Source organism: Corythoichthys intestinalis, chromosome 10 (assembly GCF_030265065.1).
Source record: "Corythoichthys intestinalis isolate RoL2023-P3 chromosome 10, ASM3026506v1, whole genome shotgun sequence".
Classification (NCBI taxonomy): domain Eukaryota; kingdom Metazoa; phylum Chordata; class Actinopteri; order Syngnathiformes; family Syngnathidae; genus Corythoichthys; species Corythoichthys intestinalis.
In genome coordinates, this window is record NC_080404.1 from 6,046,326 (window position 1) to 6,072,380 (window position 26,055).

Sequence of the window (26,055 nt, forward strand, 5' to 3'; positions counted from 1 at the left end):
CTCCGTCCTTTTCGACATTAAATGTTAACATTATTTCATTTCTTTTCCCCTTTTTTCCCACCCTCATGTCTTTCAAATATTTTAAGGCCTTTCATTATCTCCAGCAACATGTTTGTATTGGATATCGACAGGTTTAGTCTTGCTCAAATTGCGCCTACCCGGTCTTCCGCTTGCCCTGCTTCTACTAGCATCCAGGAATAACAGAAACGCATATTATGTACAGTGGTATGAAAAAGTATCTGAACCTTTTGGAATTTCTCACATTTCTGCATAAAATCGCCATCAAATTTGATCTGATCTTTGTCAAAATCACACAGATAAAAAAAAGTCTTTGCTTTAACTAAAACCACCCAAAAATGTATAGGTATTCATATTTTAACGAGGATAGTATGCAAACAATGACAGAAGGGGGAGGGAAAAGTAAGTGAACCATCATATTTCATATTTTGTGGCACCCCCTTTTGGCAGCAATAACTTCAACCAGACGCTTCTTACAGCTGTAGATCATCAGTCTGCCACATCGATCAAGACTAATTTTGGCCCATTCTTCTCTACAAAACTGCTGTAGTTCAGTCATTCCTGGGATGTCTGGCATGAATTGCTGTCTTTAGGTCATGCCACAGTATCTCATTGGGGTCTGAACTTTGACTTTGCCACTCCAGAACATGTATTTTGTTCTTCTGAAACCATTCTGAAGTTGATTTACTTCTGTGTTTTGCATCATTGTCTTGGGGCAGCATCCATCCTCTTTTAGCTTCAACTGTCTGACAGACGGCCTTAGGTTTTCCTGCAAAACATCCTCATAGACGTTTGAATTCATTCTTCCATTAATGATGCAAGTTGTCCAGGCCCTGAGTTAGCAAAACAGCCCCAAATCTTGATGCTCCCTCTACCATTTGCAAACATTAAACGAGCAACAATGTTTTTTTTAGACAGCAAAGTGGCTATCTCTGTGGAGTCCTCCCATGAACACCATTCTTGGCCATAGTTTTAAATATAGTTGATGTGCGCACAGAGATTTGGACTGTTCCAGTGATTTATGTAAGTCTTTAGCATACACTCTAGGGTTCTTTTTTTTACCTCTCTGAGTATTCTGCGCTGTACTTTTGGCGTCACCTTTGGTGGACGGCCACTCCTTGGGAGGGAAGAAACAGTGCCAAACTCTCTCCATTTGTAGAAAACTTCTCTGTCGATTAATGAACAGACTTTTAGAGATGGTCTTGTATCCTTTCCCAGCTTTATACTAGTCAATAATCCTTCATAGCAGGTCTTCAGACAGCTTTCTTTACTGAGCCATGGTGCACATCAGACAGATCTTCTCAGCAAGACAATTCTTACCAGGTGTGTGTTTTCTTGTGGGCTGGGCAGCTTAAACCACTCATCAGTGATTGGGCACACACCAGACTTAAAATGTTTGGTAAAAATTGGTTTCAATTGCTCTTTTAATTCTTCTTAGGCAGAGCGCCCACTTAATTATTTATCCCCCTTCTGTCATTGTTTGCATGCTAACCTCATGAAAATATGAAAACCTATGTTTGGGTTGTTTTAGTTGAAGCAGACTCTTTATTTTCATCTGTGTGGTTCAGATACCTTTTTATACCACTGTAATTTAGATTTTTCAACGCCAGAATCTTCTCTGAGATTGTCTCCAGTCCTTTAAAAAAAAAAAAAAAGTCAAGTCACTTTACAGTCTCTCGTCCGCCATTTTGTCACATACGTGATCTTATTTTTACTTTATTAATATGATGTATAATACATATTTTTGGATAGTTATTTTGAGCTTTAGGGTTACTAATGGGGTTAATTCTGACTTGCGCTGACATTCGTCTTACGTCGTTAGCTTAGTAACGGAACTAGTTCGTAACCTGGGGCCTACCTATACTGACATCGCAGGTAAAGACTGTTTATTCTGAAATTTTGGAATAGTGTTTTCATGTAAGGCTGAACGATATTGGAAAAAAACAAACAGTGCGACTTTTTGGGGGTTTGCGATATACAGTATGTTGCAATATTAAAACAAGAATTTTCACCAGATGACTCGAATAGCTGTTTGTAAAGACTTTGGTTGACTCACCATGTTTTTGTATGAGTGTATTGCAATCAGTATTTTATTAGATTGCTTTCCCTTTGTTTTTCTCTTTATTTCCATTTCTTTATTTTAATTTTATTTCTATGGGGCTAGATCAGTCCCATAATGAAAACACACATCTAACACGAAACTCGCACGCATTGTGGGATTTATAAACACTTATCACACGAAACACACGCATTGTACGATTCGTAAACATAGCACACGAAACACACATGCATCAAATTTGTGTGTGAATTGTCTTAAGCGCACGTGCTTCTAATTTGAAATTCCCACTCACGAGTGTGTTGATCTTTTTGAGACTCCTTTCGTGCAGCCGAGAAACACACTTGCATTTTTTTCTAAATGGAGTCCGTCTGCAGCCAATCAGACGTCTCCCTCTTAAATAGCCAATCACACGGGCTGGGCTGTTTCGTTACGTCACTGCTGTACGCCTTCAAGTTCAGCATGAGAAACTGCGTCTGGCTGGCAACTTCAGTTTCGTGTTAGGTGTGTGTTTTTCGGGTCATATATGTTTATACATTCCACAGTGCGTGTGTGTTTGGTGTTCGATGTGTGTGTTCATTATGAGACCGATTTAGCCCCATATATTTCTCTATTTATCCTTGTATTTTTATTTTTTACTTTTATATTCTTTGAATAATTTATCATATTGTCCATTATAAAAATGTTAATTTCTATTTTTTTTGTTGCTTAATAGATTTAAGGTACTTCATTTTACATTAATTGTATTTTTTTTTAATTAAAAACGGAATGTGCAAAAAACTGAGGATGCAGATTCTTGACTCTTGACACCTTGTCCAATGCAGATTCTTGACTCTTGACAAGGTGATGATGCTGGAACTTTTGTTTGGTGCTGTTCCGGTGAGATTTACAAAGATGACTGCCTGAAAACATCAAAATTCCCTCAGTCCTTGACGATATGGGACTGCATGTCAGGCAAAGGCACTAGGGAGATGGCTGTAGTTAAATCTTCAATAAATGCACAAGTTTACATTGCAATTTTAGACCGCTTTCTCATCCCTTCAATTGAAAATGTTTGTCATTTTCAATGATGACAATGCATCATGCCACTGAGCTAAAACTCTTAAAGCATTCCTTGGAGCAATACTCATCCAGTCAATGTCATGGCCTGCAAATAGCCCAGATCTCAGCCCTATTGAAAACATGTGGTGAAAATTGAATAAAATGGTCCAAGGCTCCGACCTGCAAGGATGATCTGGCAACTGCAATCAAAGAGAGTTGGCACTAAATTGATGAAGAATACTCATCAGGTCAATGCCTCAGAGACTGCAAGCTGTCATAGAGCCAGAGGTTGTGCTACTAAATACTAGGGTTGTGTTTTGATTATTTCTTTGTTTTTTTCTTATGATTCCATATTTCTTTCCTCGAATGGAGTGATTCCATATACTGTATATTTCCCTGCACTTGCTCTATAGAAGTAACATTTACTGACCACCACAATGTTTTTTATTCATTTCTTTTAGTGTTTCTGAATGCTGAAGAGTTGCACTTTTGAACTAATTCATTATTTTTTCAAACTTATTATCTGAGTTTGCTCTACATTATAAGAAGTCTGAGTGAGTGCTCATTCGAGACTGGTGATTCCATACTTTTTGCTAGGGGTTCTATAAGGCGCATCGGATTATAAAGCGCACTTTCGTTTCTTAAGAAAATTAAAAGCTTTTTGGTGTGCCTTATAGTGCGAAAAATACACTATATTGATTTTGTTTTGTGTAAATTTTAAATATAGTAAAAATCTGATGCATTGAAAGTGGACCTCGTATTTATTTGTTTTGACTGACTGGAGAGGAAGGACTCATGCGGATTCGGATCGGAGCATGTGGACCACCTCATTAATTAAACTACAAACGTACTTGTTGCGTCGTTCGGAACGCAGCGCAGCGCACACGGAGATAGTGGAATTTGGGGGTTACTCACGAAAAAAATCATTCTTTTTTTGACAGCATTTAAAGTGAAAATGTGATTCTATGTCTTTGCAGTGTTTACTGGCTCAACCCAAGTTCTGGGCCGTTAAGGTGTCTGCGCTTTGCCTCAGGACTAAACTGGAAAAAGGGAGTTCGCGGTGTATTGAGAGAGCCATGATGCAAACTCAGGTAAACTATCTGGCATGTACAGTACAGGTGATGATCAATTTGATAAAGATGTCCCAAGTGACAGTGTATCTGTCTAATGTATGAACGAGCTGACAAGATATATGCCGGTTGCATGAGTATTGAATTTTAAGACAATGGGGGTAATAAAGTTAGGAAACTTAAATATTTGTTGGGCAGTCATTTAACTCTTTGGCTGCCACTGACAGCTGTAGATGTCCAATCTGGGACTTTTTTTGCCCCTCCCTGCCAAAACTGATTGGATGTCCCATGCTGTCAGTGCCACTGAAAGATGAGAGCATCTGCAATCAATCCTCCCAGTTTAAATGAACTGGACATCTATCGTAGCTAGGGTTAATCATAGACTTCATAATGATATTGACGGGTCAGATTCGACCCTCACTGCGCCACGCCTTCAAGTAAGAGGCCATCCCACAATCCACTTCATTTATTAGCAGTCGGTCACATGCAGCGATCCAACACCGGATGTATGTTGAAAAAGTATGAAAGCTGTACCACATACAAACAGGAAGGATTGTCTCAGGAGTGATTTGTTCGAGGATTCAAGATAATTACTATATTTTTTTTGTTTTATCACAAGAATTTTCAACGTAAAAAGCTCTTTGTTTTAAGGCTGCCGCCACATTGTCTAACAAACTAGCATCGTACTTTTGTAAAATAAATGCTAACTGCATGTTTTTTTGCTTTTAAACAAGAATCGAGACTGTTTTACGTCCATATCTATAAAGAATTCAGGGATTTAAGCATTTATTCACAAGAATTTTCAACCAAAAACACTCTTTGTCTGTGGTTCCACTTGGTCAGCTTTCATGGCCATGCCAACAATGCAGGCCCACTATTAATCAGCCCTGTGCCCCGTCAATATCATTATGAAGTCTGTGGGTTAATATTGTGGCGTACGTGATCCAAAATGGGACGTCCACATAGGTGGGCGTGAGGTCTTTATCAAGTTTTTTTTTTTTTTTCAGGCATGAAAAGCTCTCATCTTTCAGCGAAATTCGCCGTTTTGAAGTAAAAAAGAATACCCTATGTGAATTTTGAAGATCCGAGGAGAAAATCTATAAGGGGCGGGGGTTCGGGAGATTTTTTTTTATGTTGGACGCTCGGTATGCAAGGGGGGAAAGCGGCACAAAGCCAGAAAAGCACACCAGAGAGGCTAAACCATTGACTTATTTCAACGAAACAAAGGAAGGTACACTGTTGTGTCCTGTGTCTTCAATGCCGAGCTTTGCTGCATGTTGGCCGTGAATGAACACCTAAAGCACCGTCACCCAGTTGTAATTTTGGAAGACTAAGCCTGTCACGAAATGTAATGAGTCCATTTATCGCACCGTAAATAAAAATGAGGGCGGTTATTTTCACGGCGTGCATACATTTGTGCGTCTGTGTACATGTGCGTATTGATGGCATATGAGACACCAGTTCCTTTCACAGATGTTTATTGGTCACCAACACGCCAGAGAATTAAAGTTCAGATATACAAAATAAGGAAACACATCTATATTAAACGTTTAGCATTGCTACATTGAGGCTAATGGGGAAAAAAAGAGAACCTACTTTAGCCTGCTATAAAACATTGCCAGTCTTCTCCAAAACTTGCGGTTAAATGGTGACACATGAAAAATCGCTGGTTAACAGAATTTGCAAACGGGAAAAAAAAAGAAAAAAATTAATTGCTGACACCACGGGCAATGACAAAAAAGAGATTTTTTTTGTGGAGTGTAATGCTTACTGTTAGCGTTTTAGCGCCGTACTTCCGGTGAACATTTCAAAATAAAAGCACATCATGTTCGTCATATAAATAATGATTTCTGGAGTTTATCCCACATACTTAAGAATTCAGATTCTTCACTAAGAAAAGCTTTAAAATGACACCCTTAATAAAAAATCTGATTAACAATGATTATAATACTATTTTAGATAGTAGTATATTGTAATATTAATGCTAGATATTTTTTTTCAAGAATTGTTTTGTATCATGTTGGAAAGTGAAGTCAGTTTTCTGAATCTGTTTACATTCCATTCTTTTACACTAGTCAATGCTATCAGCATTTGACCTCATTGTTTATTTGTCATTTATTGTTGTTATTTACGTGTTTATTTGTACTTAAAATAAAGAATTAAGAAAACAATAAGCACCATCAAAAATTTCATTGCTAAATTAGTAAAAAAAAAAAAAAAATAATTACATTAGATTAGTCGACCAATCAGAAAAATAGTTTGCTGACTAATGGGGAGAAAATTAGTCGTTTGGGACAGCCCTAGTTGTACAGTGTACCAGAACATATTTCCTCCACACCCTTCTCACCTTTTTAACCCCTGAGCCATTTTCATACCTGTTTTTTAAATGACCAAAAATAGTCACTTGCCCTATAAAGGGTTAACAGTCAACACCATTCAGATGAACTACAACAGTTACTCTAAAGAATTGTTTCGGGTCGATTTCATATCACAGATAAATACAATGTCGATTGATTAATAAACGGACCTTTTTATTTTCTCTGTCAGGCAATAGTAGACCATTTTGAAGACAAGAACTGTCCCTTGATTGAGCGTCTGAAGGTCTTTTACTGCTGTCCGGCTCCAACCAGATGGATTGTCCAGGTAACAAAGAGTGGGATTGTCTTTTGTATTTCTATGACTTATTTGGTCGTGTACTGTATTCATACAGAGGGCATGTTTGACTTGGAAAAAGTGCAGTAATTGTCTCCGCGTGGAACTTTAACTCGGCATGTGTGGCTCTGGAGCGTAATCAACATTGCAGTTCTGTAATTAATACTAGTCAGTGAGGGAACATTTGAAGATTTTGTATCTTGCTGTCCTAAAAACTTAAAAATGGATCAAACCTAAATTATACACCAAACCAAAGTTGAGGCCACAACATTGATTAAGACTGGATAAATCCATGTTTACTTTTCTGTCTTCCAATTTTTGATTGTCACCGCCTTTGAAAGTCAGCCGATGGTTTCGCTAAGCCAAAAGATTGCATGATCAGGACACAACTATAAAACAAATATCAGCATCTGGGGACTCACAAAGCATCATAAAAGCTATGAAGAAAAATAGACCCCATAACATATGTGGAAAAAAAAGATTTAGATGTAATAGCATCATTTTCAATTGTCTGAGACGTTGAAGGCGGAGGAATGCCTGCGAGAGGGACAGAGCATTTTGGGGAGTAGCGCTCACCGGGCCCCATATAATAACTGATAACAGCAATAAAGCTGGAATTGAAGAGTCCCTATTGCAGCCTGGGGACTAGAAAGTAGGTCGAGCCGAGGCTCTTGATTGCAGCTGGTGATGTGATGCATTTTTTTCATGACGGAGAATGAGCTGAAAAAAGAAGGCCTCCTTTATTGCTTCTGGAGATGGAAGGTGGATCCATTGTTAGTGGGCTTTGTTTTCATGCCAAATTATTATTATTTTTGTTTTTAACTCATTGACTGCACTAGACGTCCAATCCAAATGAAGTGGAAGGGTTCAAATGGATTTGGACTTTTATTGGTGATAAAAAAATGCAATATTGTCTATCGTCTGTAATAATTTTCAGAAAGAGACAAGTCCGTAGTACGAATTGGCCTTAGTAGAATTTGTGTACAAGACCCTCGGCGCGCACATTCAGAGTATGCGGGAAAACAAAATATCTATCTTGCTCTCTCTTACAGAAACAGTTGGCGACTCTTCTGACCGACCTTGCCTGTGTCAGTTCAGCTTTGCTCATTTACGAAAAGCTGCAGCTATGGGAAGACGTTATCATATGCTACGAGAGACTTGGCCAACACGGCAAGGTAATGCTAACAAGGTGCCCTATAATCAATCAAATTGATTGCGAATGACTGGTAGATCTCTTGTTTGAAGAAAAACATTTTGGGGGGATTGACATACAGTAGGTAAACCAGTCAAGGTTTTTCAGAGGAACCGATCTTAGAGCCCCTTTAGCATATCACCCACCCTCCATGGCGTCTGGTTTTGATTGGCATACATGATAGCAAGCTAGTAGTGTACTAGTTTTGATAGCATATTATACTCTGTAAAAAAAATAACAATTGGTTAGAACTTAAATTTCAAGTACACAAATTTCATGAACTTTAAAAAATTTGAAAAAGGTTTTAATGAAGTTAACAGTCAAAACTTAAAGAGAATGATAATACTAAGGGGCTGTGAGATATCAATAGAACAGTTATGTGGAAAGATAACAAATATAAATAAAGTTAACAAAAAAATAAATCACATTCATGAGCAATTATCGAAAATAGATGGAACATTACGAACATTTCCGAAAGTATTCCGGAAACAGCCGAATAGGGCTTTGACGTCACAGCTAGGAAACAAAAGGTCGAGGCAGGTGCCATCGTTGTTTATCGACGAGAGAGTTGCGTTCGTGTTTTATCAAAAAATCGCTAAAATGGTTCAAACCTATCATGCTACAGTATGTGGTGTACAAATAGCCATTTGTCGCAATGTAGTACCCATGAGTTCCCGAACGTGAGAAAAAGAGCTGGACTACGCAGACAATGAGTAAAGTTCGTCCGTGCAAACAGGGCTGATTTTTGCAGACCCAGACTCCGGCACTGTTTTGTGTGGTGCGCATTTTACACCTGAAAGCTATTCGAACTGTGACAAATGAAATCAGGTTTTGCTAAGAAATTGCTGCTGAAAGCAGATGCGGTGCCCACCATACATGCGCAGCCACCTAAGTGTCCCGAGATATCAAGAAAGAGGACGATGACTGGCACTGATGAGACCATCCCACCACCACAGGCTAAGCAAAGGAGGGGAGCTGCCAAGCTCGAAATGGCCAGAGTGAGTACTCTTTTATAATAAAAAACAGATCATGAATTGGATATAGGACTGGACACATGTATAAATTATCGCTCTTAAAATATATACAACAAATCCTCTAATCCCATTCATATTTGTGTCTGTTGGCAGAGTGAAATTCTATGATAGCACAATAAATGATAATTATTCTATACATTACTTTATTTTGCGGTCACGGTGTATCAGCTTCACAAAAAGAAATGCAAAACAAACCATTCGCTGTTTCCCACACGATCTGTTGCCGGTGTTTCATCAGTGTGATTGCTCCCCTCAATGATAGTTTCATTAGGCAGCATTGGCTTTCGTTTGGGGTCAAATTGATAACCCAAAACACCAAAGAAAGGTTCATAACTCTCCTCGTCACCATTAGAAGAACGTTCGTTACGTCGGATTCGTCGCTGCAACTAGAAACAAAATTGTCCGCCATCATCACCGCCATTCAATACTAAGCACTGAGCCGGGTGTTTCCTACTTGTGACGTCACGCACACAATATGCTAGATTTCCAGGATCTCGGGCGCCGGTCGTTTTAGCTTGACAATCCATCCAAATTTCTATCATTTTTTTTGGTGTTGCGATGTGTGTAATTACACACAATGGCATGATATGAATCCAAAAGGCATGCGTGTATGGATAAATGATGGAATATAAGCATTTCCCCAGGTGTTGTAATACTCTTTAAGATTTTAAGTCAACTGTAACTCAACATTTTAAGAAAACATGCACTTCAGTGGAAGTAAATGAACAAGTTTTTCCAAGCCGGGATTGGCAGCGGCCCACGCAGACAGTTGAGCTAAACACCCTGGCTGGCTGTCATTTGCTAGCGCGCTCTTTGGAACGCATCAGGATAAACTCAGCTTTTTCAGGTTCAGCAGTGGTGGAATGTAACGTTGCTATACTTAATTGCATTTTTTGTGTATCTGTACTTTACTTGAGTACGGATATGAAGTTGTACTTTTTACTTCACTACATTTTACAACACGTATCTACTTTTTACTCCACTAGTTTTGGAATTTGGCCTGTCTTACACGTTACTTTTGTTTTTTGTGTTTTCTCATTGGGAATCGATAGTTTCGTCTTCATGCTTCCGGCGCAATCAAGGGTTCCTGTGGGGTCTTAAAAACTGTTTTAAAGCATTGAAGTAATGAATTTGGAAATATTCCCTTAAAAAGTCTATGAAAAGTATTTAATTTTCATATCTAGGTTTTTAAATTTATGATGTATTTAACTTCTCTGTATGTCATTTCTCCTCAAAAGTGTCATTTGGATTAAACAATGTAGCCGAAATAAATAAACGGGACGGAGGAGCCAATCCTTGAGAATGCAACGCAGCCCCGGGTCAAAATCATCGATTGCAAGCACTGATGGAGTATGGGATATTGTTTAGTTCTTTTGACTTGCTAACCCAAGTCAAAACAGTGTTGGCTCACTGAAAGATCACTACAAATATGGCTGCATCTTCAATTTGGTGTGCTGTGCAACCAGCTGAAAAAGATGACTATTATTATACAAATCGATGTCACTCTCGCTCCTGCATGCTCCCGTTGACTTTCATTCACATCCCGTCCCGATCACAGGATTCATTAAATTATTAATCCAATTCCTGCGGGATTCCCGACGCAGATTTTTATTTTTTATTTTTTTTACACCCATCCATACGTTTTATATTAGAGAGATGGGGGAAATGTAAATTCAACGAAGCATGGTTGAGTAAACCATGCTTTGGATTTTGGCTCAAACCATTTGATAGCAGTGTGTTCAAGGCTTTTTGTATCGCATGCAAAAAAAAAAAAATTTCAACTGGGTATAAATGGGCATGAAGGCGCTAACCCGAGCAAAATCATCCAAGCACATAACCTCCATGAGAGGAATGAAACAAACGCCCTCCATTGCCGGCGTTTTTAAATCTGCCTTATTAAACCAGCCAGCTGCTCACGAGCCTGAAGAGACAGAAGCTAAAGCCATCCAGCACGCTGCTAATGTAAGCGAAGCAACAGCAGCTAACATTAGCCAGCTACCTGCTAGTGCTGCAGCCCCCCTACATCCCAGCCCAGCTACGATTGCTAGTGGATTTGCAGGAGTGGATCTACGCACATTGTTTCGGTCCACAGCAACTATGAAAGCAGATGTGTTTTGCTTGCTCCAGAGTTTATGATGACGCTCGCCACGCTAAATGCTAATGCTAATGCCTGCCAGACCTGTAGTCTGTGGTCTGTGTCTGCACTGTGGTGGTGTCACATGAGTAGCCTATTCAATATGCTGCAATCTTACATCCTGCACACATTCCACATTTCCCCTTTCGAGAAATAAATTAACACAAATTCAGGGAATTTGGTTTTCTTGTGTGTATAAATATAAATATGTATTATAGTAGTATATTGTATAAATATGTATTAGGTTTCTTAAAAAATGGTCTTAAACAGTTCGTAAAAAGTCTTAAATTTAACTTACGGAAACCTGTAGGAACTCTAGAAATCGAATTGATCCATGCAACTATATCGTAATTGAGCACTAAAGGCAGCAATACGAGTACGAGCGATATTTGGCAGTTGAACAAGATATTGACCAATAAAAACCAATAGTGGGAGCAGCGTGCCTTCAAATGGGTGCTGCACACTTTTGTACAGTAGCTAGAGGTATGTACCTGATAGTTACTTGCCATTTGGCATTAAGGTAAGTTTTGGGGAGTTTTTGAGATTGTTTAACTTCTGTTTACAGTGCAGTCAATTTTATTGCTTTTTGTTTAATATTTAATTATTATTTAATTGAGCAATCAATTTTCTGGTTCTTTCTTTGAATACTGGCTCAGATCTCTGTTATGTATATATTTGCAAAGGGAGAAGGCACTTTTACTTTTTACTTGTATTGTAAATTTTAAAACAAACACTTTTGTACTTTAGTAATTTTTTTCTTAGATACTTGTACTTGTTTTTTTTTTTTTTGCCCCTGTATCTGTACTTAAAAAAAAAAAGTGAATACTTCATCCACCTCTGAAGTTGTTTACTCCGAAATTTCAAGTCATTGCATTGTAGTTCCTTTGGCACAGAACAAGTGTTTTTTGTGTGCTCAGGCTGAAGAGATTGTACGTAGGGAGTTGGAAAAGAAGGAGACACCAAGTCTATACTGTCTACTAGGGGACATTTTAAGAGACCATCAGTACTATGACCGGGCTTGGGAGCTTTCAGGCCATCGCAGTGCCAGAGCCATGCGGTCCAAAGCCCTGCTACATCTGCGAAACAAGGAGTTCCAGCAGTGTGTCAACTGCTTCGAACAATCGCTGAAAATCAATGCCTTACAGGTACGAGTATTTTGCTTTTGGTTCACTTGGAATGTTACAATAATGTTGATTTTGAACAGTGGTTTTCAAAAGTTGGCTCTCCGTGTACGACTATCAGAGCTGACGTGAACACATTAGCTGCAGGATGTTCTATCCATTTTGACTGGGAGCAGGGGCGGACTGGGTGGAGTGGAGTGCAGTGCCCCAGGAGTTTTTGAAAAACCAACCCACTTCATGGACTGTGTTGGAAGTCATCCAGCCGGCAACACAAGTACAGTACCTGTATATGTAACTTGATGGAAGAAAAAAAAAAGCATTTTCATGTTGTTTTGGACAAAAATCATATAGTAAACGATAAGCCTAGAGTAAAATAATTCGGGTGTAATGATTTTGAAGGGATCCACAGACAGAAAGACTTGTAGTTCTTAAAAGATAAACGTTATTGTGAGTTAAAATAATTTGATATAGAAACCCGTCTTGATGTTTTCGGTTTTATACAATTTGTAAAATGAGTTTAACTAGTAGTTGCGGTGATGTCACATGGTTTCGCTGCCGCGCTTTCAGAGTACGGTTCTAGCGACATAAACATATCATCTGTTCAACCCTTTCAAATTTGAACACGAGAGAAACATTATTGAGCATGACAGCACTGTTGATATTTTTCAAAATGAACAGGAAAGACGGGATGAGACGTGATGAGAGAAGGGAAAAAAAAAACGGTGTTTTGCCAAAATGTGCTGCACCGGCGAAACATCCTACAAGGGGTGAATTTCACACCCAAAGTACTACCGTGCACTTTTAGGTTTTGTTTAGATGCATACAGACAAAACATACTAAAGATGGCTTAAGAAAATACTTAAACTTAGTAATATCAAATAAGCGTGGTTTAAATACGCTACGTGACTAATGTCAGTCAACAATCTGCTTTAAAGCTACCAAAAGAAAACACTATGCTTAAAAGTATAAGAGGGAAACATGCAAAAAGCAATTTGAGGCAATGAAAAAGAAATGAAAGAATTAGTAAAAACACGAATAGTAAGTACTCGCCGCTCTTAACCGATGAGCGCATGTGTTGGATGTCTTGCCGCATTGAAGGAATTGCAGTAATGCGGCAGTGTTCGTCGAGTGACAGTGACAATCTACGTCATCACCCCGAGTGTCCGTATAACATGGTGCCCTCCGTAGGTCAAAACATGTACTAAATATCATAGATTGTTCAATCAATGGCTATATTTGATGTTTTTCTAATAACATACTTTAGTAAAAGAACAATTGTGGCTTATTAGAGCCTGCAAGTCCTTAAGTCTGAGGTTCCCTTTAAAGAATGTAGTTATTTTAAAGCAAAAAGGTCATTGATACTGTAAACCAGGGGTAGCCAACGTCAGTCCTTGTGGGCCCCTATCCAGCTTGTTTTCCATGTCTCCCTCCTCCAACACACCTGACTCAAATAATCAGGATCGTTATCAGGCTCCTGCAGAGCTTTCTGATGAGCTGATCATTTGATTAAGGGGACTTTGTTCATTAAACTTTTCACACAAAACTGTCACATTATTAAGTATGATTAATTAATCTTGTAAGAAATCTCTGACTTAATTCTTGCAACATTATCACTTTCATGGCGAAACATTATTACGGCCTGAGCACCAACTGGCACGAGAGCCCTATTGGAATGCAAAGGATTATTATTTTTTTCTTCGTGGCAAATGAAAATGGCCAATTTTGAAGGCCTGAACATCGAAATCTCACCAAAATTTGCACATAACGCAGCTTCTCGTCAATTTTGACAATTTTGCAATGTTGCAAAAAAATGTAACGTTGCATTCAAATGTAAAATGGCTCAGTGGCACACCCTTGAAATTTTCAAAAACTCAACGTAGAGCGATTAAATTTGGGGAGTCGATACGTTGTGCAGAAGTGCTCTAAAAAGTCTCTTGCACCCATATTCCAAACCCAACAGGAAATCTGGTATTTTGGATTGAATGTTAAAAAACGTGCAATTTTAGTCGATAAACAGCATGCACGTTTGAGTCCATTGCACCTAGGCAGTTTGTTGGATCCTCCTCAAAATTGGTGCGACTGTTCATGAGACATATGAGATGTTAAGCTATCAAAATGTTGAGTTTTCATTCACGGGCCAGACCTGGGCGGGGTACCAAAGTCGGGCGTTTTTTCGGCAACATTTCAAATTCAGTAAATAACTAATAACTTCCTGATACAAGGGGCATTTTTTTTCATATCTGGTTAATCATTGTAGTTTGAAGACCTTTCGTAATACTACATTTTAAGGCCAATGTCCACATTTCTCTGTCTGTTGCCGTGAACACTCTTTGTTCGCCATTAAGAGGAAGTATATTTTTTCAGGGACTTAGGCAGCTTACGGAGCCACAGAATTTGGCACACTTTGTTGAATTGGCCCAATTAGAACTAAGTTTGCGTGATGCCTGAGTTGCGCCAAACTGCGAGAGCGAGGGCCTGTTCAGTCCTGCTTGCAGGGCTAGTTATTATTGTTTTTATCAGTATGATTTCATCTTTATGTGAGTTTGTTTGATCGCTGCCAGCTTCTCCCAGTCAAAAGGGATCGGACGTTTTGGCGCCGTCGCTGAAACTGCATTCACTGTCAGTCCTTCCAATTCAAATGATTAGGACCTAAATTACTGTCAATGGTGGTCAGTAATCTAGAAATCTAGCAGCCCAAAAATGTTTAAAAAAACAAAACAAAACTATAAGACACAGTTTGAAAATTAACATTAGATTTTGGCAGGGGGAAAAAGCCTTAGATAGTATCTATCACACTTAGAAGTTGTTCCTAAATATCTGAAAAGCCTTTTGAGCATTTCGTGTACCACATTTTGAGAACCGCTGTTTCAAACATTTACTTGCCAAGTGAATTCATCTATAAATGTAAGCACCATATAAAATTTTTACTGTATTTGTGACTGTGTGTATGTATAGCTGGGTGTGTGGTTTTCCCTCGGTTGTGCCTACTTGGCCTTGGAGGGCTATGAAGGAGCGGCCAAGGCTTTCCAAAGATGTGTGGGACTGGAGCCAGATGTGAGTACCAAGATAAACATACTGATGAAACCTTACAGCAGTAGTTAAAAAAAAAAATGACAGTCCCATAAATCTCTCGCTTTACAACACATTTCTTTTCAGTCCCTCATATCTCGCACACACAAGGATTCTCATGTCTAGACTCTAGAAAAATAATCTAATCCCATTTGAATAACAACTATAAATATTTTTTAGCCCTATATCATACCATACCATATAGGAATTCATAATACCGTAGCCGTAAATTCTTATTTCCCTATGAAACACATTTCTGTTGAATGCCTTTGTTAACAACAGCTACATATCAAAATTTGTCCTATTGACAACCATTTATGCTCGTTTTGAAGCTCTATAATATTTACTTAACTGATTAAACATTCAATAGAAAAAAATAGGACTGAATAGTTTTGTATTTGATAATTCAACAGAAACACCAGGTAAAGTCATGGGTGCCTTTGGCCTTTATACATACTATAAAGCTTTATACTATACTACATACATACATACATACATACAGTGGGGAGAACAAGTATTTGATGCACAGTCAATGGGAAAACCCATTGGTAGCGTATCAAATACTTGTTCGTACGTACCCACAAGTATTTGATACGCTACCAATGGGTTTTCCCCATTGACTGTGCATCAAATACTTGTTCTCCCCACTGTATGTATGTATGTAGTATAGTATAAAGCTTTATAGTATGTATAAAGGCCAAAGGCACCCATGACTTTACCTGGTGTTTCTGTTGAATTATCAAATACAAAACTATTCAGTACATACATACATAAAAGTAATGCTGGCCAAAAGTATTGGCACCCCTACAATTCTGTCAGATAATGCTCAATTTCTCCCAGAAAATGATTGAAATTACAAATGCTTTGGTAGTAATAACGTCATTTATTTTGCTTGCAATGAAAAACCACAAAAGAGAATGAAAAAAAAATTTAATCATTTTCATTTTACACAAAACTTAAAACATGGGCCGGACAAAGGATTGGCACCCTCACGCTAATACTTGGTAGTAAGACCTTTAGAAAAAATAACTGCGAACAACCACTTCCGGTATCCATCACTGAGATTCTTACAATCCTCTGCTGGAATTTTATACCATTCTTCTTTGGCCAACTGTTCCAGGTCTCTGAGATTTGAAGGGTTCCATTTTCAAATCTCTTCACAGGTGTTCTATGGGATTCAGGTCTGGACACATTGATGGCTGGCCACTTTAGAAGTCTCCAGTGCTGTCTGTCAAACCATTTTCCAGTGCTTTTTGAAGTGTGTTTAGGGTTTGTGTGTTTCATTGTCCTGCTGGAAGACCCATGACCTCTGAGGGAGCTCAGCTTTCTCACACTGGGCCCTACAATATGCTGCAAAATTTGTTGGTAGTGTTTAGACTTCATAATGCCATACACATGGTCAAGCAGTCCAGTGCCAGAGGTAGCAAAGCGACCCCAAAACATCAGGGAACCTCTGCCATGTTTGACTGTGTGGACCGTGTTCTTTTCTTTGAAGGCCTCGTTTTTTTTCCATCAAACTATGTTAAAGCCTTTTCCCAAAAAGCTCTACTTTTGTCTCATCTGACCAGAAAACATTCTTCCAAAACATTTTTGGCTCTCTCAGGTAAGTTTTGGCAAACGTATGTATGTATGTATCTGGGTCAGAAGTGGGGTCTTATAGAGTCCTTTTTCATTCAGACGCCGACGGATAGTACGGGTTGACACTGTTGTACCCCCGGACTGCAGTACAGGTTGAACTTGTTTGGATGTTAGTCGAGGTTTTTTATCCACCATCGCACTTTCTTTGAAATTGTGTTTTGAATTTATTCTTTTCCGTCCACATCTAAGGAGGTTAGCCACAGTGCCATGGGCTTTACACTTATTGATGACACTGCGCATGGTAGACACAACATTCAGGTCTTTGAAGATGGACTCGTGGCCTTGAAATTGCCCATGCTTCCTCACAATTTTGTTTCTGAAGTCCTCAGACAGTTCTTTGGTCTTCTTTCTTTTCTCCATGCTCAATGTGGTACACACTAGGACATAGAACAGAGGTTGAGTCAACTTTAATCCATTATAACTGGCTGCAAGTGTGATTTGGTTATTGCCACCACCTGTTATGTGCCAGAGGTAAGTAACAGCTGCTGTTGATTACAGAAATTACAGAAGCATCACATGATTTTTCAAAGGGTGCCAATACTGTTGCCCGGCCCATTTATCAAGTTTTGTGTAAAATGATAATGATTAAAAAAAAAATTCAATTCTCTTTTGTGTTTTTTCCATTGCAAGCAAAGTAAATGAAGATGTTACTACCAAAGCATTTGTAATTGCAATCATATTCAGGGAGACATTGAGCATTATTTGACAGAATTGCAGGGGTGCCAATACTTTTGGCCAGCAGTGTACATACTATAAAGGCCTCAAAACAAACAAACAAAAAAGTATGCTCGAGTGTAGGTAGATCGTGGCATATAAATATATTTTTTTAAATTAAGGCCAAAAAAGGCTCAATCATATTTTGTTGAGCAATATTGCTACTGACCTTTGTAGGTGCGATGCGACGCAATACAAATAAAGTTGCAGAATAGATTATTATTTACATAATATCAAATTGAACGAATTAAAAAAAAATTTTTAGTCACACTTAGCACTTTGAAAACTCCTAAAAGGCATTGAATTGTTTTAAAACAAGGCCTTAATTTGCATTAAAATGTTTTAAAACCATTTTTGAAAGACTTAAAAATGTGCAGACAAGTACAATTTTATGTTAGTTTAAAATTAAAAAAATTTTTTTGAAACATTACCATTAATGTTAATAAAATAATTTACAGATTTACTATGGGAGCAACATCACGACAACTAGCTTAGTGGGCCTAAAAAAAACTAGCTCAATTGCCATTGCTGTCAATGAGGATAACTAAAGGATACATACAAAAACAAAGCCACACTATGGGGCGCCATTGGTAAAGCTACACATGCCGAAAATTACGACAACATTTTCTCACATTTAGCGCCACGCAGTGTTAAAAATGTGGTGTGAAATGTTTGCAGTCACTTATTTTTTGCACATTTACAACATTATTTAGCAACTTAAATATTTATTTTAAAATAATAGGTATTGGACTTGAATGTTTAAATCCAGAACTAAATATTTATTTAAATCTTAAATGTAAAGCTTAAATTTATATTCTATATATATATTTTAAATTTATATCCTAAATATTTATACGAAATTTATATCCGAAATATATATCCTAAAATATGTCAGGCGAGTCAAATTTACCCTAGACTATCGGCAGAGCTATTCTGACTGCAATACAAAGGTTTCTCAGTGAGAACGCAGAAGCATAAATAAGCCTTAAAACTTATCCTATCTTCTGTGATTTCGATCTAATTGGTTTTTGCGAGATTTCACAGTAGCGTAACTAAACAATGACCCTGTCAAAATGATGAAATTCTGTAAAAAACTTGACTTTGCAGGTCTTTTGCAAGAAATTTTGAGGGAAGAATAAAATACTTTTAAGTTATGTCACGTCCTGATTGTCTGTTTTGTTGGCGTGGCTCCACTTCTAGCAATGACTGGACCGCATTACTTGATTTCCCGTGGTGTATTTTTAAAAATTTCATGTTGAGTGGGCCTTGAATTTAATTCCAAATGGCATTATAAAGTCTTAAATGTAACTTGCCTTCAGCTGTAGGAGCCTTGCTTAGGTCACTATGCTAAGCTAACAAGCATACAGCTGAGCTTTCTAGGCCCCCCTCCACCCTTGAAAAAGACCGCGGGAGGTTGTCTCCTTGAAAAGTAGACCTTGTAGCAAAAAAATGTGAGCACACCTGGTCTATGGACACCCGTAATATGCTACCTTCGTATCACTTCTTACTTTCTTTCCCCTTTTATTGTGCTTTAAGAATGCAGAAGCATGGAACAACCTCTCCACAGCATACATTCGACTAAGAAACAAGTAAGTGATATCAAATGCTCAGTGTAATTTCAGTTTATCATTGCAGATTCCTACAGTCAACTAATATGATTAATGTTAGATCGTTCTGTTGTGTATTTTTTTTTAAATAAAATTTGTACTACATTTATGTTAACCAGTAGTTTCAAACTCATATTTATGGTGGGTCACATCTTAGTTAGGGTTTTTGTTGTTTACCTTGTCATATTCCTCTTTTATGAGCATGATGGAAAATTTTGATTATTTTTCAACCCCTACTAATTTAAATCATTGGCTGCCATGTCCAACCCATTTTGAGTGGGAGGGTTCGTTCATTCAATCAAAATGGATAAGACGCCTTAGTCCACTAATGGCACTGAAACATGAGCATTCACAGCCAGTAGTCCTGGTTTAAATGAATTGGATGCCTTTCACTAATCAATGGCATACAATAAATAATTTACTGTGGGGAAAAAAACAAACAAATTAATATTAGAGGGTTAGTCAGGGCTGTAACAGCCAGGTGTGTATTTCTGGGTTTATTCATTTTGATTTTATTAATATACCGTAATTTTTGGACTATAAGCAGCTACTTTTTTCCCCTCATTTTGAATCCTGCGGCTTATAGTCCAGTGCAACTTATTTGTTGATTTATTGGGTTAGTAGGTTACACGTTATTTGACAGCTACATCATAAGACTGCCGTATGACTGTTATAATGATGACATGACACTGTCATGGGCATTACTGAATGCTTATGAGCGTTGTCATTAAGTGTCATCCTGCAAATTATGTCACTAACTCCATTGATGTCCAGTTCGGATCTTTTACATTCATTCAAAAGCGAAATAATTTGCCAGATTAATGAAACAACTGGAACAGTAACTGAAAAAAATAATTAGCACAGAACATGAATTTTCTAGGGCTGTCAAACGATTGAAATTTTGAATCGATTTAATCACAGCTTTAGAATTAATTAATCGTAATTAATTGCAATTCACACCATCTCTAAAATATGCCATATTTTTCTGTAAAGTATTGTTGGAATTGAAAGATAAGACACAAGACGGATATATACTGAACATTCAACATACTGTACATAAGTACTGTATTTGTTTATTATAACAATAAATCCACAAGACGGCATTAACATTATTAATTCTTTTTGTTAAAGTGATCTAAGGATAAAAAGACTTGTAGTTCTTAAAAGATAAATGTTAGTACAAGTTAAAGTAATTTTATATTAAAACTCAATGTTTTCGTTTTTATAAAATTTGTAAAATTTTCAATCAAAAAATCCCTGCCGCTCTTGCACAGTGTCTTTAACTACGTAAGGTAGTAATTGAAATACACCACAAGGTGTCAATGGCGAGTTTAAAATGACTTAAAAATCAAGCCAATGAATGTATTATGTCCCTCGACTGACGCCGTAGTTCCCTGTTTACTGGTCCATCCACATCATTTGAGTGCTGGCTGCACAACGTACAAGACCTCTGATAGTTTGTATATTGTGACTAAATATTGCCATCCATTGTATTAGTTGAGCTAAACGAAATGTTTGAATAGAGTTCGACCAAAGTCTGAGTAAGTTTTATGTGTATTTTGCATAGCTATTTTGATTGGGAAAGAACATTATTTTTTTGGAGAGCTAGGAATATTATTTTTGTTGTGCTTTCACTAAATGATACTTACAGTGGCGCAAATAAGTATTTAGTCAACCACTAATTGTGTAACTTCTCCCACTTGAAAATATTAGCGAGGCCTGTAATTGTCAAAAAGGGTAAACCTCAACCATGAGAGACAGAATGTGGGGGGAAAAAAATCACATTGTTTGATTTTTAAAGAATTTATTTGCAAATCATGGTGGAAAATAAGTATTTGGTCAATACCAAAAGTTCATCTCAATACTGTTATGTACACTTTGTTGGCAATAACGGAGGCCAAACGTTTTCTGTAGCTCTTTACAAGCTTTTCACACACTGTTGCGGGTATTTTGGCCCTTTCTCCATGCAGATCTCCTCTAGAGCAGTGATGTTTTGGGGCTGTCACACGGACTTTCAATTCCCTCCACAGATTTTCTATGGGTTTGAGATCCGGAGACTGGCTAGGCCACTCCAGGACCTTGAAATGCTTGTTACGAAGCCACTCCTTTGTTGCCCTGGCTGTGTGTTTGGGATGATTGTCATGTTGAAAGACCCAGCCACGTCTTATCTTCAATGCCCTTGCTGATGGAAAGAGATTTTCACTCAAAAGCTCTCGATACATGGCCCCATTCATTCTTTCCTTTACACAGATCAGTCGTCCTGGTCCCTTTGCAGAAAAACAGTCCCAAAGCTTGATATTTCCACCCCCATCCTTCACAGTGGGAATGGTGTTCTTCGGATGCAATTCACTATTCTTTCTCATCCAAACATGAGAACCTGTGTTTCTACCAAAAAGTTCTATTTTGGTTTCATCTGACCATAACACATTCTCCCAGTCCTCTTCTGGATCATCCAAATGCTCTCTAGTGAACCACAGACGGCCTGGACGTGTACTGGCTTCAGCAGGGGGACACGTCTGGCAGTGCAGGATTTGAGTCCCTGGAGGCGCATTGTGTTACTGATAGTAGCCTTTGTTACTGTGGTCCCAGCTCTCTGTAGGTCGTTCACTAGGTCCCCCCGTGTGATTCTGGGATTTTTGCTCACCGTTCTTGTTATCATTTTGACGCCACGGGGTGAGTTCTTGCATGGAGCCCCAGATCGAGGGAGATTATCAGTGGTCTTGTATGTCTTCCATTTTCTAATAATTGCTTCCACAGTTGATTTCTTTACACCAAGCGTTTTACCTATTGCAGATCTTCTTTGGATGGATGCAGATCGGTCTTCCCAGCCTGGTGCAGGGCTACAATTTTGTCTCAGGTGTCCTTCAACAGCTCTTTGGTCTTGGCCATAGTGGAGTTTGAAGTGTGACTGAATGAGGTTGTGGACAGGTGTCTTTTATACTGATAATGAGTTAAAACAGGTGCCATTAATACAGGTAACGAGTGGAGCCTCGTTAGACCTAGTTAGACCTCATTAGAAGAAGTTAGACCTCTTTGACAGCCAGGAATCTTGCTTGTTTGTCGGTGACCAAATACTTATTTTCCGCCATGATTTGAAAATAAATTCTTTAAAAATCAAATAATGTAATTTTCTGTTTTTTTCCCCACATTGTCTCTCATGGTGGAGGTTTACCCATGTTGACAATTACATGCCTCTCTAATCTTTACAAGTAGGAGAACTTGCACAATTGGTGGTTGATTAAATACTTATTTGCCCCACTGTATGTTTGTTGTGAAGGAGTTGCCGAAGCTTATGACAGTAAACGGCGCGCTCCAATGAACGCCTGCGTTCACTCACTTTTCTCTGCCTCTAAGCTCTCAATGTGCAAAAAATGGCATCATTGTAATCTGTTTGAGGCAATGCATGAGTGGGTCATTCTGCACATGCATTAAATGCGTAACCCTATTTTAACGTGATTAATTAAAAAAATTAACTACCACCCGTTAACGCGATAAATTTGACAGCACTACAATTTTCATTGTTATTTATATCTCAATAGCTGCAATGCATGCTCGGAGGCGTAATGGGTGACAACAGTGTTGACAGCAGGTGGCAGCAGAGGTTGACTGTCTCCTCAAAGGGAGCAGTGATGGCCGAATGAAGCTTCTTGAAGCAATGGTGGTTCATTTGGTCTTACGACAGTCATATGATGCCGCTGTGTAATTAAGTGTTACCGGTTATCTTTTGGTGTAAATATTCCATAATACATTGAGGACAGTTGCGACCTATAGTCCAGTGCGGCTAATCGATGAGCAAATGCCGTTTTTGTGTCAAATTTGGTGGGTGGCGGCTTATTCTCAGGTGCGCCTTATAGTCCAAAAATTACGGTAGTTATTTAAATTGTATTCTTTTATAAATAAGGAATTATAAAATAATTTCAAAACCCCATAATGATTATTTTTAAAAAATAATATGAAAAAAAAAAAAAAACTAGGTGTTTTTAAATGATCAAAAAAAGTGACTTGGCCTATAAAGAGTCATATAAAAAGTCTTCAGTGTCAGAAAAAGAAGAGGGAAAAAAAAAGAAAATGACCAAAAATGGCAACTTGCTCTATTCAGGACTACATTTTTAAATAAATTTAAAAAAAACTTCAATTATGAACTTTTACACCTAAAAATAAATTTTTTAATTTTTTAAATTTAAAAATTTTTTTTTTTAATGTTGATTCATTAATAAGAGAAAAAAAATCAGCTCATCAGTAAGCTCTGCACTGATAACGATCCTGGTTATTTGACTTAGATGTGTTGGAGGAGGGAGACATGGCAAATAGGCTGGTTAGGTGATTTCGAGGACCGGACTTGGGAACCCATAGCTCTCCTTTCAACACAAACTCCCTTTCAAACTGTAAATTGTCATATAAGAGAGCATACTTTGAAATTTGATTTGGATTGTACTTATGCACAACTGTTTGATAAAGAAAACTGATTAATTGCAGTCGGCTTCCTCCTTATTTGATTTTGTTGTTTAGTTTTTAGTTAAATTTGAAAGAACAGGATTTTTGTCTAGCCAGTTCACTGACATGCACATCACACTCATATTTTTGTATCATTAGCTTCTTCATTTTAATGGTTAGTGTCACCTTTCTTCACCACTTGCACTTACCTTCTTGGGACGCATGTTGATGTCACAATCTTGCAGGGAAAACAAGTCATGAATCACAAATTTCAAGTCACAAATCGTCATATTTTGAGCATGTCGTTATATGTCGAGACAGATGACGAGTCAAGTTTTGCGTCGGATGTCGAAAGGATCCAATGTCGAGGTACCACTGTACTTAAAACAGCACGTACATTTGTAGACTACAGTGAAGTCAGGAAGCTGTAATAAAATATTTTTGGAGGAAATAGTCATCCATTTTGTTTTCATTGCTACTTACAACATGCCTAAAAGAACTTCAAGTTGAATTGTGGAGGTACATTTATCTGATTAATCGATTATAAAAATAATGGTTAGTTGCAGCCCAACACTAAAACATTCATAGAATGAAATGTAATTCTTGATGTGCTCTTAATTATTTTATGGTTGCTCCTTTTTTCCAGAAACAAAGCCTTTCGCACCCTCCAGGAAGCCCTAAAGTGTAACTATGAACACTGGCAGATTTGGGAAAACTTTATTGTAGTGAGTGTTGACATTGGTGCCTTCGCTGAAGCCATCAAGGCCTATCATCGTCTAATGGATCTAAGGGACAAATACAAGGACATCCAGGTAAAGGAATAAGCATTTCACTTCCACTGCAACTGGTTAAAATTAAGTTTGTGTTGTATTTATCTACTGCAGATTGTCAAAATCCTAGTAAGGGCTGTTGTCGAAGAGTTGACAGATAGCCAGGGTGAGCAGACGGCATCTTTGCAGTCCAAACTAAGGGAACTTCTTGGCCGGATCAGTTCCCGCCACAGCAATGACCCTGAAATATGGCAGCAATATGCCGTACTGTATGGGGGAGGCCACAGCTGTAATGCAGAGGAGAACGAGAAGGTGTGCGTACACATGTTTCCTCCAATTTGAACACACTTCTTACTACGATTTAACAGAAAGTCAGCCCCTCGGTTCTTTTTGCTTACTACTAATGATTTTTATATTTTAGGCACTGCAATTCCTGACCAAGGCCTATCGCTGTGAGCTTCAAGCTAGTGGCTGGGAAAAGGAGCCGGACCTTTTTAGGGAAGTGATCAAAAGAGCAATCGACATGGGTGAAAGTAAGCGAAAACTGAGTAGGCCTTGTTCATATTCTGGCTGCTTTCAAAACCTCAGAATTTGTAAGAACGTTTGCCATGTATAGACTGGCGTCAAGACATACAGTGGTATGAAAAGGTATCTGAACCTCTAGGAATTTCTCACATTTCTGCACAAATCACCATCAAATGTAATTGATCTTTGTCAAAATCACACAGATGTAAAAACAGTGTATGCTTTAACTAAAATCACCCAAACATTTATAGGTTTTCATATTTTAATTAGGATAGCATGCAAAAAATGACAGAAGGTGAAAATAAGTAAGTGAACCTCTGCCTAATGAGACTTAAAGAGCAATTGAAACCAATTTTTACCAAACAATTTAAGTCAGGTGTGTTCCCAATCATTGATGAGTGGTTTAAAGCTGCCCTGCCCACTATAAAACACACCTGGTAAGAATTGTCTTGATGAGAAGCATTGTCTGATGTATATCATGGCTTGGTCAAAAGAGCTGTCTAAAGACCAGCGATCAAGGATTGTTCATTTGTATAAAGCTGGGAAAGGATACAAAACCATCTCTATAAGTCTGGATGTTCATCAGTCGACAGTCAGAGAAGTTGTCTACAAATGGAGGGAGTTTGGAACTGTTGCTTCTCTCCCAAGGAATGGCCGTCCGCCAAAGGTGACGCCAAGAGTTCAGCGCAGAATACTCAGAGTACCTCTCGAGTGTCTGCAAAAGACTTACAGAAATCGCTGGCACAGTCCAATATCCCTGTGCACACATACAACTATATGTAAAACGATGGCCAAGAATGGTGTTCATGGGAGGACTCGGCAGAGGAAGCCACTGGTGTAAAAAAAAAAAATATTGTTGCTCGTTTAATGTTCACAAAAAGGCACATAGACACTCCACAGTACTTTTGGCAAAATACTTTGTGGACTGACGAAACCAAAGTCTAATTGTGTGGGAGTAACACAAAACGTCATTTGTGGAG

At 38.2% G+C, this 26,055-nt stretch overlaps 1 protein-coding gene across 2 annotated transcripts in view; it reads left to right on the forward strand.

The window, feature by feature from the left end:
- ttc27 (tetratricopeptide repeat domain 27) overlaps window positions 1–26,055 on the forward strand; it is a 152,173-nt gene that overhangs the window by 117,638 nt on the left and 8,480 nt on the right. Inside the window, exons 10-18 of one of the 2 annotated variants that reach the window (XR_009064570.1) lie at window positions 4,093–4,206; window positions 6,733–6,828; window positions 7,890–8,012; window positions 12,115–12,342; window positions 15,274–15,372; window positions 19,276–19,328; window positions 24,427–24,592; window positions 24,665–24,864; window positions 24,972–25,083. Coding sequence is in view for 1 of the 2 variants with exons in the window: in XM_057847718.1 (XP_057703701.1) it covers window positions 4,093–4,206; window positions 6,733–6,828; window positions 7,890–8,012; window positions 12,115–12,342; window positions 15,274–15,372; window positions 19,276–19,328; window positions 24,427–24,592; window positions 24,665–24,862; window positions 24,972–25,083 (1,189 nt within the window). In the remaining variant the exon portion in view is untranslated. The remainder of the gene's footprint in view (window positions 1–4,092; window positions 4,207–6,732; window positions 6,829–7,889; window positions 8,013–12,114; window positions 12,343–15,273; window positions 15,373–19,275; window positions 19,329–24,426; window positions 24,593–24,664; window positions 24,865–24,971; window positions 25,084–26,055) is intronic. The other variant, XM_057847718.1, reaches the window with a different exon arrangement.